Genomic DNA, 16544 nt, shown 5'->3' with positions numbered 1-16544 from the left:
TGGCTTTATTTTTATGACAGAATTTTCATTTTTTAACCAAAAATTATTACCTGACACCAAACATCCTCTTGCTGTAATAGAAGAGCTCTTGATTGAACAATCAAAGCAATTAAACAGGGTACATGAATTTTCTCATCACAGCATTGCTATGTTTTCTATGCAAGGCAAAATAAAATTCAATTCCAATAATTACTATTTTTCTTTGTTGCAGCGAACGGATCGATCTGTAGCAGCAGCATGAGCGGCGGTCGCTGGTCGGTCCCAGACGACATCGAGGTTGGGAAGGGAGGAATCAGTAAAAGGAACATAGAATGGTTCGAGAAGAAACTGACGGAGGCCGACAATCTTTTCAAGAAAGGGGAGGCCTTATTAGAAAAGATATACGGAGATGCTTCCAACGGCCATACCATCTTCAAGTGCGAGCGCAAAGGAGACGGCCGAGAGCCCCCCGAGCCAAGAGCGGTGGCGATCGGGCCGTACCACCGCAACTGCAAGAACCAGCTGAAGTTCGACGATGATTACAAGTTGGAGATCACTAGGTTTATGGCCAAGTACTGCAGTCTTGACACGAAGAAGTATCTCAACGAGATGGAGGAGAATGAAGAGGCTGTTCGCAGCTGCTACGACAAAGATTTATCCGAATGGAGCAGCGCAGAATTCCAAATGATGCTGCTCCTTGACAGCTCCTTCATACTATTCGTGATCGATGGATTCCGCATGAGGAGTCTAGAGCCCGATTACCACTACGTAGAGTATATGGCTTTGCATCTAGACGTAAGGGAGCACTCGGAGCCGATCAAGCTCGACCTGTTGACAGTCGACAACCAGATTCCGTTCTTCACCATCAGGATACTGCTAGGTTGCTTCTCTCAAGACGGCGCCATCTGGGAGGAGCCGATCGAAGAATTAGCTTTGTGTTGCTTCGACGATCTTTGGCCCATAAAGAACGAAGAACAGGTTTTAGAACAAGATCTAGGAAAAAAGAGGAACGAAGAACAGGTTTCAGAAAAAGAAAGGAAGGAAGAACAGGCAACGAATACTCGAGTGCCTTTGTTCCTAGAAGAACAGGAAACACCTTTGTTCCTAGAAGTGGAGGAAATGAATAGGGGCGCACCTGGTCAGTTCCACCATCTGCTCCACCTTTTTCACTGGTCTCGAATACCGAAGGAAGGATACCAAATGGACCACGAAGACCGAGGTAGCAGGGATGCTTTGCAACTGTATATTCCCAGCGCTACGGAGCTTAAAAAATCTGCAACAAAGTTCAAGAAGAAACACTCGGGTAGCAGCCTAAACATTGCGTTCAACCGCGGGCTGACGTCCGTATCCGGGGTGATCAGCATCCCCGTGCTGCAGCTTTACGATTACAGCAAACCGATCTTCCGCAACCTCATCGCGTTCGAGGCAACTCCGACGAACAGCGTGCTGTGCTTCACGGCCTACGCGGCGTGCATGTCTTGCGTGCTGCAGCGCGAGGACGACGTGAAGCTGCTGAGGGAGAGAGGGATAGTTGCGAGCACCAACTACAAGGACGCCGACATCGTCAAATTCTTTGAGGAATTGAATAAGGAGATCGAAGGTGTCGAGATGCCCGAGACACTACGCAAACTTTACACCGACGTGATGGATCATCACAACAGTCGAATCAGCAAATGGTGGGGGGACTTCATGTTGCAGTTCTGCCCCAACTTCTGGGTCGGTCTTTCGCTCGTCGCGGCTATCCTCATCTTCATTCTCTCATTTCTTCAGGCCTTCTCCGGCATGCTCTCCTATTATAGGCCTAAGACAAATTAATGACTTCACACAAAAGCTAGCTGCCGTGGTGATCCCTCAATATAGGCAAATATGAAATAATCCCTCCGCTCCGCTATACATTTTTTTTTTTTTTTTTTTTTTTTTTTTTTTTTTTTTTTTTTATTGGCACCTCCTTAATTTTAATATTCTTTAAAATTAGATAATTTGGTGAAATAAATTGCAGATTTCGTCAAAACGCGCTAGTAATTTTATTTAATTTCAAATATTTCAATTATTTGGAAAATCAAATTAGAATAGTTAATTAATTAATTGCTAATAATCAAAGAAAGCTAGTAAATTAAATAAATTGACGCGCGTTTCGGCTTAGAACAATTCTACAAAAAGTCGTAATAATTATGTCTATTTTGGGCTGTACGTATCAGTGTGAGAATTGTGCCTAGTTGTATACGGTAGTTGATTTCCTTCCTTTCTTGGATTGTATTTGTATTTACTGTGCAAGTGATGAGTTAATTTGTATGGCTGCAGCTTGCTGTATGTTATTTTTTTCTGCATTATATTAATTTCAATAAACTTGAATAAGCTTTTTATTTTTTCTCACTTGGGACCTTGCGCTATGCTTCCATGATCGACTCAACAAAGAAGAAATTAAACGAGCTCAAAATTACAAATTGAACCTAATCTATACAGATATTTAAAATTTAAGTGGTTTTTTTTTTTTTTTTTTTTTTGAGAGATAGGTAGCACGCTATCCGCTTCGTTTATTTCATTTTAGAAATAAACTTTGCTAGAAATGTGAATCAATTAGGATTCAAACTTGGGTTTCGGGTACCAACCACCAAGCCTTTTGCCACTTGCTCTAGAGACGGTCGGTAATTTAAGTGGTTTTACTCTACTGTTTACCCTAACAACAATTTTAATACAAATACACGAACTTTGAAAATAATGATATTACTATCCAATCTTTATCGTGTTCGCAATATTTTGACGAATTATCTTGTAGTCACCCATGCTATTCTGGTACTTGATGGTATATTCCATCAAAAATTTTATTAATACTTTTAAAGATTATATGGTAAAATTAAAAAATTCTAGAGTTTAAGTACCTATCTCAAAAGCAGTGCAAAATTATTCAGTAAAATTAAAATTGTAATGTCCAAATATTTAATTTCAAATGTCTTCGAGTTGATGTAAGGACTGTACATGTTTACCTAATTTTCTTAAAAAAAGGACCTTCACACCCTATATAACTACAACGGACATTTTAAATAATAACTATTGACGCTTTAACCCCGATATTTGTAAAAACGTCGTTAAGTAAAATCTTCCTTGCTATCCCAGGAAGCCAGCACGTAGACATTAGTAACATAGAACCGTGATCCGTTGTTGACGAGCGTAAGGAGAACAGTGATGGAATAATGTGGTACGATGACCTCGTGACAGAGAAAAACACGAGAACTCCAACAAGTAGTCAAACCCCCTGAAGCTCCTACAGATTCATTAAGCACACATTTGTCTAGAAAAGAACCGTCAAAACTGCGTAAGAAGGACCCTGAAATACTGCGAACTTTTGTTTCCTAGATACATACCACTACATTACGTAACATAGAGATTACATTCCGAACGACAAAACGTTTAGAAGGGTCATTAAGCCCTCTAACATTCCAAAAGCAGACTCGAAACATCACAAACGAAGTGACACTACCCCCAAAAAGTCACCAAAAGGTGTCCCCACTCCCAAGCACCCATCCAACAGTCACTCATATCTTCGCGAACTCGGTGAATTTCTTCGCCTCGGTACCCTCCAGTAACACCCCACAGCTTTGACTCTTTCGAATGATCCTCTTTAAAGTGGACTCGTTAGGGCTTCCGTTTTTATAATTTTACTGTAGGTTGAAGCAATTCACTTTAGTCAAAACGATTGAAAGTTGACAATATCTCAATGTTAAAAAAGAAAAGATTGTTGTTACATTTCAAATGTTGTTAACTAGAAGAGAAAATAAAGGAATTTTTTATTTTCTTTATCAACAAACCAAATATGAATGACTCAAAAGCAGTTTTTTTTTTTCCAGCAAACCAAATGCCAAGTGATCTTTATTTTTTTAGGGGGGATATACAGATCTAGAACCCTTTGTCTATAGGCCATTCTAAAATAGACATCTCAACTTTTATATTTCGATTGAGACCCCTCAACATCTGTTTCTCAGCATCTGTTTCTTTTTTATTTAACTTTTTATGTTTAGTTTGGCTAAATATTTTATCACATCTGTTGACTCTATTAGTTATTTATCATTAATTAGTCTGATTTTATTTACTCAGAATGATTAGAATTATTTAATTTGATAAAATCACCTATATATTAATTTGATAAAATCTATATTTTTTAATTAAATTGACTTAATTAAAAAACTTAAAAGTTAATTAAAGAAGCCTTTGATCTAAAAATTAAAGTTGGGTGTCCATTACAAAATAGCCTATAGTTGAAGGTTCTCCCTACATTTTGGCTTTATTTTTATGACTGAATTTTTCTTTTTTAACCAAAAATTATAACCTGACACCAAACATCCTCTTGCTGAAATAGATGAGCTCTTGTTCAATCAAGCAATTAAATAGGATACATGAATTTTCTCATCGCAGCATTGCGGGAAAGCCTGTAATTCTACACAAGGCAAAATAAAATTCAATTCCAATAATTACTATTTTCTTTGTTGTAGTGAACGAATCGATTTGTAGCTGCAGCATGAGTGACGGTAGCTGGTCGGTCCCAGACGACATCGAGGTTGGGAAGGGAGGAATCAGTAAAAAGAGCATAGAATGGTTCGAGAAGAAACTGACGGAGGCCGACAATCTTTTCGAGAAAGGGGAGGCCTTATTAGACAAGATATACGAAGATGCTTCCAACGGCCATACCATCTTCAAGTGCGAGCGCAAAGCAGATGGCCGAGAGCCCCCCGAGCCAAGAGCGGTGGCGATCGGGCCGTACCACCGCGACTGCAACAACCAACTGAAGTTCAACGATGATTACAAGTTGGAGATCACTAGGTTTATGGCCAAGTACTGCAGTCTCGACACGAAGATGTTTCTCAAAGAGATGGAGGAGAATGAAGAGGCTGTTCGCAGCTGCTACAACAAAGATTTATCCGAATGGAGCAGCACAGAATTCCAAATGATGCTGCTCCTTGACAGCTCCTTCATACTATTCATGATGGACGGATTCTGCACGAGGAATCTAGAGCCCGATTACCACTACGTAGAGTATATGGCTTTGCTTCTAGACGTAAGGGAGCACTCGGAGCCGATCAAGCTCGACTTGTTGACAGTCGACAACCAGATTCCGTTCTTCGCCATCGAGATACTGCTAGATTGCTTCCCTCAAGACAGCAGCATCCGTAAGTAATCGATCGAAGAATTAGCTTTGTGGTGCTTCGACGATCTTTGGCCCACAAAGAACGAAGAACAGGTTTTAGAACAAGATCTAGGAAAAAAGAGGAACGAAGAACAGGTTTCAGAAAAAGAAAGGAAGGAAGAACAGGCAACGAATACTCGAGTGCCTTTGTTCCTAGAAGAACAGGAAACACCTTTGTTCCTAGAAGTGGAGGAAATGAATAGGGGCGCACCTGGTCAGTTCCACCATCTGCTCCACCTTTTTCACTGGTCTCGAATACCGAAGGAAGGATACCAAATGGACCACGAAGACCGAGGTAGCAGGGATGCTTTGCAACTGTATATTCCCAGCGCTACGGAGCTTCAAAAATCTGCAACAAAGTTCAAGAAGAAACACTCGGGTAGCAGCCTAAACATTACATTCAACCGCGGACTGACGTCCGTATCCGGGGTGATCAATATCCCCGTATTGCAGCTTTACGATTACAGCAAACCGATCTTCCGCAACCTCATCGCGTTCGAGGCGACTCCGACGAACAGCGTGCTGTGCTTCACGGCCTACATGGCGTGCATGTCTTGCATACTGCAGCGCGAGGACGACGTGAAGCTGCTGAGGGAGAGAGGGATAGTTGCGAGCACCAGCTACAAGGATGTCGACATCGTCAAATTCTTTGAGGAATTGAATAAGGAGGTCGAAGGTGTCGAGATGCCCGACACTCTAAGCAAACTTTACACCAACGTGAGGGATCATCACAACAGTCAAATCAGCAAATGGTGGGGGAACTTCATGTTGCAGTACTGCCCTAACTTCTGGGTCGGTCTCTCGCTCGTCACCGCTATCCTGATCTTCACTCTCTCATTTCTTCAGGCCTTATACGGAATGCTCTCCTATTATAGGCCTAAGAAAAGCTAATAAGTTAAAAAAAAAAATCAAAAATAAAAAATAAAAAACTCACTAAGAACGAGTTTGGGCTAGCTGCCGTGATTGGTACAGTAGTTATAGTATAAATAGACCCTCTCAATTATAGGCAAATATGAAATAATCCCCTCAGCTATATAATTTTTTTTTATTGACACCTCCTTAATTTTAAAATTCTCGAAATTAGATAATTTTGTGAAATAAATTGGAGATTTCGTCAAACGAGCTAGTAATTTCATTAATTTCAAATATTTCAATTATTTGGAAAATCAAATTAGAATACTTAATTAATAGCTGAGGGGCTAAAAAAATAAAAGTAATAACTATTATGGACTATATATACCAGTGTGAAATTGTGCCGAGTGATACAGCTAGCAGTTGATTTCCTTCTTTTCTTGGATTGTATTCGCTGTAGAAGTGAGTGTGCATGGTTGCAGCTTGGAAAGTGTTATTTTCCTGCATGCATATATTCCAATAAACTTGAATTTGCTTTTTATTATCATTCACTTAGGGTCCTTGTGATGCTTCCATGATCGATTCAACAAAAAAGGAAATTAAAAGTGCTTAAAGTTACAAATCTAACCTAAACTATAGAATTTTTCCTATAGATATTTAAATTGTAAGAAGTTTTATTTAACTGCTTACCTTAACAACAATACTAGTACAACTACATGAACTTTGAAAATAATGATCTTACTATCTGATCTTTACAGTATTTGTAATATTTTGACGAAGTGATCTGTAGTCCCACTTACTATTCTGGTAAACTTGTTGGGATATTCCTTCAAAATTTTTATTAATAATGAAAAGATTTGATAGGAAATTGGAAAATTCCAGAATTTAAGTACCTATCTCAAAAGCACCGTAAAATTATTCTGTAAAATTAAAATTGCAACGTTCAAATATTTAATTTCAAATGTCCTTTAGTTCGTGTAAGGACTCTACATTTTTACTTAAAATCATTTTTTTTTTAAAAAGTACTACATATATGCACACTTTATTTAGAGGTGTAAATATTGTATCTCTTTCATTCTAATGTTATGGTTTATTTTTTCTAGTATTGAAAATAAAAATAAATTCATAAGACTAATAGGAGAATGTAGATCTTCGGATAGCTAAGGTGCAAGCTTTGCACTTGACCTTACAGGTCGCATTGCTCAAAAATTCTATAAGCACTCCTATCTGAGAATCTAATTAAGAACTGTTATATCAAAGTTAAAATGTATAGACACCTCCAAAAATTTAACCTTTTTTAAATCCTAAATTTTCTTTTATTTGATTTTACACCCTCAACTTAATTACAAACTATCTAATTTAGGTATTTCTATTAGCAATTTTGGAGATTTTGTTAGAGCAAACACCAACGAGAGATACATGTGATCAAGAATTGCTCTAAGATGGTATATGTTCTACGATTCAAAAGAGACTCAAAAAATAAAGTAAGAGTAGAGCAATTCTAATTTTTCCTTTTTGGCTAGAGCAATTCTTAATCACATTCATTTCTCATGAAGGCCCACTTATTTCATCGAAACTGGACTTTAGGTTGAAATAGACTTTGGATTGAAGTAGAGTTCGGTGAATACTATTTCTCCCCTCCTGTTTGTTTCATAGCTATGGAAGTGAGTGTCTGTCACGCCCCGGGGTCCCTTTTGGATTTAAAACTAATGCTGAAGTGCCCAAATTTTTTTTTTTTTTGAAAATCTTGACTCTAAGGGATGTCAGATCCGTCACAAATACAGGAAGCCCACTGTTCACACGGATAAAGTGTCCCCTATATTTGTACGGCGTCGCACAAGTACGAGATACAACCACAGTATATAAACAACCATATACATTCACCACATCACATAACTTCATTCACATTTATTCAATCACAAGATTGCAATGTTTTCTTCATAAATCCACATCTATTAGTTTAAAACGTTTTCCATCCGGAAACTCATTTTGAAATACTAAAAATTATGAAAATCAGAAAACTCTTTTTAAAACTGCATGTTTCCCACACGAAAACCTTTTCTTTTAAAATACGCTACCTCGAGAGGTAGAAAACCATTTTCATCTCATGAAAGTCATAATTACTTTATTAATTTCACAAAGCTACGTGAATCCAAATAAAGTAAATCCAACTGAACCATAACATGTTTAAGTCATTTATTTTGGAAAAGTAAGGTTAGAAACTAAACCAAGTCAACCGGATCGGAAGCTCTATCGACTGCTAAATACGCGCCTCACGCACCGTCCCAACTCGGACCAGCAATGTCACCTGAAAGGGGGGTGGGGGGTGAGAACATGTACACATGTCTCCTCTCCCAGTAGGTACCGCAAGCAGACAAGGGCGAGGAGTACCCATCGGCAGAAAGAGATTGTCAAAGTCATAGGTAGATATCACAAATACAATAGCTAACATGCCGGAAAGAAAGGTAACAGTAATGGAACATGTACCTACCTCTATTGTAAAATAGAACAGAATGCATACATGGATATCATAACTACGGTAGCAATGATGCGTGGGTAAACAACAGTACATACGAGTATAACTAGCCACTACTGTAAAACAGATATAATGCAAGCATGCATCAACCGGACGATCAGTCCCAAAATACCCAATCAGAAATCTGGCTTGACGGTCAGCAGACCTCAAGCCTATGCCACTGCCACTCTACGTGTATATGACCCAGACTAGGCCTCTAGACTCACAGGCTGTATATAACCCAGACTAGGTCTCTGGGCTCACGGGTTGGCACGTCCAACCACTTTTCCGGAAAAGAACACATGGCCGCGGTGGATCAGACCGCTGGTGTTCGTGAAATGCGAACGAGTATGTAGGGATCGATGCTGATATGCTCAATAGCCAACCATCGGCAACTAGCCGACAATCACGTACCGCCTCTCGGAGCACAGCGACCAATAGGTCATCAAACCGTAAGGAATACAAATACCGACCACTCAGGTCAACTAGGATGGAACAACTCAGCATCCTTCCGAAGGTATACAAGTATCGACTACTCAATGTCAACTAACATATATGCACACGAACCGACAAATAGGTGACAATACGAGATATAAGAAACCGACCGACTAGGTCACAAGAATGTCAAATCATGAATCAATGCAATCTATAATCATCCGTCGGTAACTAGCCGACAATCCTACCCCTCACGGTATACCGATCTCATAAATCATCAAACAACAGGAGTCACATAACTGACCGAATAGGTCATCACAGATAGTCCACTCTACTTCTAAATCATGATGATAAATACGGACAGTAACCAAGTAGAGAAATAGGTAAGAAGTCAAAGGGTGCTAAGCTTATGCAAGATAATAAAGAGAGCGTGGAGACAACGTCACCAAGCGTGCACCACTATACCGACGTCGGATCGAAGTACCCACCTGTACGAATATCGCGTCTGTCTCCCGACAGCGAAAGGACGTCAATCGGACCTACGGAGGGACCACCGGGTTAGTGTCTAACCCACAAATAAGAAACACTAAGTCCACAACCCCACAAACAATCCCACAGGGATCAGTTTCCCAAAACCGACTGCCATAACTCGCCGGGAATTCCGAAAATCGCACCGAAACTCTGCCGGGACCTACGAATTGTCCCGGGACTCACCGACTCATACACGAGTCACCCACTGCCACAAAACACATTGTTTTGGATGTCTTGGCAGCAAACACAAGATCACACATCCAAACAATTATCATTGGATAATCGTTCGGATCTGGGTTCCCGAAAGTGTCAATTTCGACACCGGAACCCACCATCGCACACCCGTCTTCTCCGAACTCTCGAGATGACCATTGTGACCAGCCAACAAGGCTCAGCGACCAAACGCAGGGCATTGTAACACCATTGGATGAAATCCGAACCGAAACCGCATTTTGCCAGCGAATTTCGTCGAAAAACGCACCGAAATCGATATTCCATTTCCGCGAAGGGCATCAGGCCTTGGACAATCAGTCTAGAGATCACCCGCAGCCCACATGTACTGCCCATAGCACCCACGAAGTACACAATTGCACAAAAGCCCTTACTATACCATAAAATCATATTATTTTATGTGATTTACTGGGTTATACGGCTCGATACCGCAAACCGAGGGCTTTTGAGATTAGCCGAGATATGCACTGACAGGTCTCAATGTGCCGGAGGCCGTGCTCACGATCCGGAGCACAACCGTCTATTGTGGGAGGCGCAAGAGCGAGTCGAAGTTCAACGAACCCTGCGCGCTGAAATTAAAATGCTTCTAATTTGCACATCCGACGCTGGTTGACCCCAAATGAGGTGAGCACTGTGATCAGCACTGATCTACGATGACCGTGCTTACCTCCAGAGGCATCGGAGCAGCCTCGGGTAGCCGAAACAGTGCCCTGAACAGGAAACAACGCACAAACTAGCTTATTAAAGCTTATCAGGCAAGGTGGAGGCTCGGGTACGACCGGCGGCGGCCAGGCGGCGGCGCGCCGGCGGTAGGTGGGTGCGGCCGACGGAGGAAGGCCGGGGCGCGTGTCGACCGTCGACGGAATGCAGCGGCTGCGACGGGCATTAATGCCCTAGCCACACAAACCCGTGGAGAGCATGGGCCTAGTCCGGCCAACAGGGAGCTCCGACAGCAGGGCGCCGGCGGTAGGCGAGTGAGACCAGCCAGGAGAAACTGGCGCTCACGCCAGCCGGCGGTGAGAGACGGCGGTGGCGGCGCGGGGAGAAGCCCAGCCCTCACGGCTGAAGGAAGGCTCGGGCCTTCGTCCCAGGCAACAGCGAGGCCTCAGGGAGGAAGGAAAAGGGCGCGGGGTACCGTGGGAGTCACAGGGAGGATGAAGGAGGCGATGCCATGCAACGGCGGCCGCCCGCAACACCTCACGGCCGCCGAGCAGAATCTGGCCCAGACACGGCCGCGGCTGCTCCCTGAGCACGCGGCGGCGGCGGCAGTGGTCTGGGTCGGGTGTGGCGGTGCTGGATAGCCGAGGGAAAGGTGCTGCTAGCCGCGGGAGGCCTGGTGAGGCCGGTAACCAAAGTGGATTGCGCGCGCACTCTAGCTGCACCCTGCGGGTCACAGGCATAGCAGCGGCACACGGCTGGGATAAGGCGGCCAGGGAAGGCTCCGGCTGGACCCAGGTGATGCCAGCGATGTCCGGGGAGGAGAGGCAGCCGCAGGTTTGGCTCCCAGCACGAGAGAACAAAAGGGGAGGAGAATGAGAGGGAAGAGAGCTCGGCAGCTACTTCGGCCAGCTGGGGCTAGTCGGCGGCGGCTGCACGCAGGGAGCTGAGCAGGATAAGGGGGTCGATAGCTAGGGCTCAGCTGAGATTGCAAGAGGCTAGGGTTAGGATTTCCATGATGAAACCCTAAAAACTAACTTATATAGCGACGAGCAAATCGCGTGTAACTCTCTCAAATTGCAATATTTTCAGCCGAGACCCTGACCATGCGCGAATGACAGATTCGCGCCACGGCCGACCAACTTTCACAAAATTCCGTGCATAAAATGTAGGGGGTTTTGCACGAAATACGAAAATGATCAGTTTGACCATTCCTTGGTAAACGTGAGATATCTAGCGATCCGTCTGTCAGATTTGCAAACGGGTTGTACCACCAATTTGCGACGGAATCCATCCTCTCTCTAATTACCAAAAACCTCTTTTTGCTATAAAATTCCTTTTTTCTCAAAAATCATGCATCAGAACCCAAATCCGTCAGTGTCATTGGGTTCAGGACAGTCGAACCATTGAAAACGAGCTATTGGATCAATATAACCGGAGTCCAATAAGCACCAGAAGCCATCTCCACTGATTGGCCTCTCCTAAAAATCATTTACTATTCACTTTAAGTGATTAATACAGGTCGCGTAACTTCTCCATCCTAACTCGTTTTCTCTTGAAACTTGATGAGTGCTTATGTAATTAAATTACATATTAAAACATCGTCAACATATAGTTTAGTTATACAGTCAAAATTTCAGTCCTCACAGTGTCACTTAATTCTACTATTTATGTCATGCCCTAAACTTCAGCGAAAGCTCACCAGCCACATGCACAGACCCGCCGTGTACACCACAATCTCTAGTGTACACCAGGCGTCTACAATCAAAATAGTAAAACAAAACATATTAACCAAGTAATCAGAGCAAAAACCAAGAGTCTATAAGCTTATACTAAAACAATTCCAATCTACAGTTTAGAACATAAGGTACAAAATACATTCTAAATAGTTTTAAAATACATCTCTGAACTAAATAAGAATAAGCTTGTATGGTTCATCTATTTAACATCGAGGAGGCTCTAACTAGTCGCTGACCCCTTGCCAGGAACCCTAGCCTTTCCCGCTGCGGAAGGCACTGCACAAAAGCACACTACAAAAATTTAGGTCTTTTGCGACCAACACTATTTGTCGCTACAGAATGAAATTCTATCGCTATTGCTATTTAGCGACAAAAATAGCTTCGTCGCTGTTTCGTCGCTACCGCCCCATCTTTAAAACTATTTAGCGACGAAGTAAAACAGTTGGTCGCTATTAGCTGTTACATTTAGCGACGAACAAAAATTTGTCACTGTAAATGCACTAATAGCGACACAATAATTAGTCGCTAGTGACCCCATAATTTGTTGCTAAACATACATCTAGATAATATTTTTCGTTGCTAAATATAACCTAATTGCAACAACATCTAGTCGTCGCTAAAAGCCATTATTTTTTTAATAATTTTATTTTATTATTTTATGATAGCATAGTGACGAGACTAATTTGTCGCAAATTCAATAACAAGTAATTAATTAAACAAATATTTTGCGACCAATAATATGGTCGCAAATTAATCTATCAATATATATCAGCAATCATATATTAGCGACGAACAGTTTGGTCGCAGTTTCAACAATCAATCTATTAGCAATATCCATCCACTATTTATATGACATTTTTTACATTTCACAATTCAAATTATCACCAAGCATCATACATAAATTAACAAACAAACCAAAATATATTTCTAATTCAAAGTATATTTAAAATCCAAACAAACAAAATATATCCAACTAAGAATCTTTCTAGAATAGTTAAAGTATTCAAATCTCGATTAATCATTCTAATATTAATTATTACTTTAGGGAAGAAAAAAGTGACCCCATTAAACTAATAGCGATTATGTTTTAGCAATAAAGGTAAATTGTCGCTAATGACATTTTACAAAATCTCTCCTTTTTTTTTTTGTGACGAACATTAAATTTAGTCGCTATTTAATTGCTTTTAACGACAAAAATATACTTTGTCGCTAAATATTTTGTCTCCATAGCTCAATATTGTTGTAGTGAGTATTTTATTTTGATATAGAAATATTATTATATAATATTTTATTTATAAATTTATAATTATTTATTAATATTTCTAAATATATAACTCTTATATATTATTAATATATGTTTATTATAATTTTGAATATATTTAATCTATATATAATTATAATAATAATAATATATATAGTATATTAATTATTATATATTTATTATATAGCCAAATTTTTGATCCCAAATTTTTAATTGGTGAACATATAATATCCGTATAAATCATGTATCCGAATAACTAACGAATCCCTTTTTTAGCCGTATTTTTCAACGAATTTAAAAATTAAAAAATGAATTTTATCCGAATTATATCCGTACCGAATTTTTGCCGAATCCGAATTAACTAACTATGATTGTGCTTTACTTGCCACTAGTACCAAAGGAGCAGATGCCTGCTTCTGTTTAGTGTTGATCAAGGAGGTATTAGAACAAAAGCCAACATTGAGTGCTTCATTGAAAATGCTATTCATTCGCAACATTCTATTCGTTTCCCTTGTGCTTAAGTCACGTTGTCCAGTGCATTATCTCGGTCCCATGTATGTAAAGAGAGGATACATCTACATATATATATGCACACACAAACGCATGTATATATATATGGAACAGCTCCAAAGGTGCCAGAGCTAGAAGAACCTCCCTATATAGTAACAATACACTAATTAGTTTCACAGAGGCACGTGCCCGAAAACCTTATCTTTTTATATGCCCAGCTAACATAGTCTATTATCACTTACTTTTATATATGTTTCTCAAGAGGTAATTAATTAGTAACCATTTTTTCTAGTTTAAGATTTTGTACACTGTATGCGTAGTAGTTTAATTTCGTTGTTGGACAATATCCCTTCATCTCTAGAAACTCTTACGCAGGTCAACACTCCCCCTTAATGCCCATGTATATTTAGATACTTACATACCTGCATTACAGAAATCCTAATGTGGTATCATATAAAACATCGGTTTTTCTCTGAGACCGTATTTTTGTTGCTAGAAAATAATGCTTGAAACTTAGCTTAAGCTTGTTAAATATGTGCTCAATGTTAGGGACATTGGAAAAATTAATAGCAGGAATTAAACTGTTTATCCTCAAGAGGGGCTTTGACATCATGTAGAGCAATCCGACCGACCAATATTAATTATTAGTTACTTGATGAGGCACACTTAGCGGTCTAAAATACTTGCACTGAAGTTACAATTGCTAGTATACTATAGTCATTACATGTAAAAGTATAATTAATTTGTACACTACTTGAAACAAAACTGTTGAAGTATGACACTCAGTTTATATGACCTTTTTGCCTAACTATATAAAAGAATTTTGCTGCGCATTTTCTATTTTTTCATAACCTATCTATCATGTGTGGGTATACTAATTTTCAGCTTCATGCACTCCTGCACGACGTGGAAAAAATACATAAGGAGAAATCATTTTTGTTCCATTTCCCACGCACGAAAAAAGAAAAGCGATCGAGATTTCAAGGGCATGCATATCATGTACAAACTTTGCATTGGTGTTTGCACAGTTTTGCTTACTTGTAAGGACATATATTAGGAAACCTCAAAGTAAAAAAAAATCTATCAAACATACCATAAAATATAAGTGCATGCTATGCAACTAAAATGTTCTCTATATATAAGAGAAAATATGGTGAACTAAATCAAGCAACTATTTGAATAGTGTTGAATCATAGTAGTAGTACAATTAAGGACTGTTTATTCATTTTACTGAATACTTATAAATCAAGCAACTATTTAGTTGCCAACATAATTGATTGAAAGTCATTTGTCTTGCCCTTATTGAGAAAGATGAAAACCTCATAGCACTTTCGGAATAATTGAACAGAAAAAATTATCTAACATATCAACAAAATTACGGTCAAACTTTACCTTAAGAAATTTACCATAAGGAGCAACGAAAGAGAAATCCCATCAAAGAATAGACGTACTGCAGTCAACCATGTCTGACGATAAGGAGCGGAAGAAGAGAAAGATGATAGAACGGAAATGAAACGATGCAGCAGTGATGAATGGCACTTTCTGATGCCACATTAGGGTTACTAGAGGTATAGAGGTATAGAGTATGATTAGTTGTAGGGTGGCAATCCAGCTCGCTATTCGCGAGCCAGCTCGTGTTCGGCTCGAAGTGAGCTCGAGATCGAATCTTTTATTTAGTAAACGAATCGAATACGAGTTGAATTTTTCAACTCGTTTAATAAACGAGCCGTTAACACGATCTGAGTTCAGCTCGCTTATGTTCGGCTCGATAACAGCTCGAATACATATATTTTATATTTATATAATTTATTTAATTTATATTTATATATATATTTATATATATAAATAAATAATTATATAATATATATATAATTTAATTTTTTTAGTAAAAAATAAATAAATCTGAGATAAATTAATTATAAAAAGAATCATTTATATATAAAATTTCAACCATTAGATCAAAGTCTAATTGGTAAGATTTTATAAATTTATTTTTTATATATATCCAATCTAATTTATTTAACTTACTGTTCATTGGCCAGCTCGTAAATCAACTCGTGTTCGGTTGGTTTATTAACGAACCGAACACGAGTTGAATTTTTCGGCTTGATACTTTAACGTATCAGTTCGTGTTTGGCTCGTTTATTAAACTAGCCGAACACGAGTCTGCCCTAGCTCGCTCGTGTTCGGCTCGTTGACACCCCAAATTATATAGTTGTAGCTTATATAGGGACCAATTTGCAATTTTTGAATAGTACAGAGAGAGACTATTCATTCATGAATTATGTTATTGTTGTAGAAGTCCAATCCACTCCTTGGCAATGCTGTGTGGCATTGCCTGCATGTCCGGGTTTCCTGTGAAATAGAGTTTTTACTATTATTATTACTAGTGTAGTAACCCGCGCGATGCCGCGAATAAATAATAGAAAAAAAATTAAAAAATATTGAAGAGTAAGAAGAAAGAAGTTTGGAAAATAAAAATTCAAGTGTGTTTTATTTTTTGGGTAGGAAAACGTATAAATTGAACTAACCAATATGACTATTGAAAATCGATAATTGCTTAGAATCAACATTCAAAAAAAAAACCTACAAAGGTCGTATAAAGATGGAGATAATAATGTTGCGATGATAACGACGATGACGATGCAAATTTGA

At 39.4% G+C, this 16544-nt stretch overlaps 1 protein-coding gene across 1 annotated transcript; it reads left to right on the top strand.

Moving 5' to 3' along the window:
• The first annotated feature begins 237 nt into the window (after positions 1 to 237).
• Positions 238 to 1794, top strand: LOC109705873 (putative UPF0481 protein At3g02645). The gene has a single exon (XM_020226651.1). The coding sequence runs from the start codon at positions 238 to 240 to the stop codon at positions 1792 to 1794; it is 1557 nt and encodes a 518-aa protein (XP_020082240.1).
• The last annotated feature ends 14750 nt before the right edge of the window (positions 1795 to 16544 follow it).

Source organism: Ananas comosus, unplaced genomic scaffold, assembly GCF_001540865.1.
Source record: "Ananas comosus cultivar F153 unplaced genomic scaffold, ASM154086v1, whole genome shotgun sequence".
Taxonomy (NCBI): Eukaryota; Viridiplantae; Streptophyta; class Magnoliopsida; order Poales; family Bromeliaceae; genus Ananas; species Ananas comosus.
This window is presented reverse-complemented; position numbering and strand designations above follow the sequence as displayed.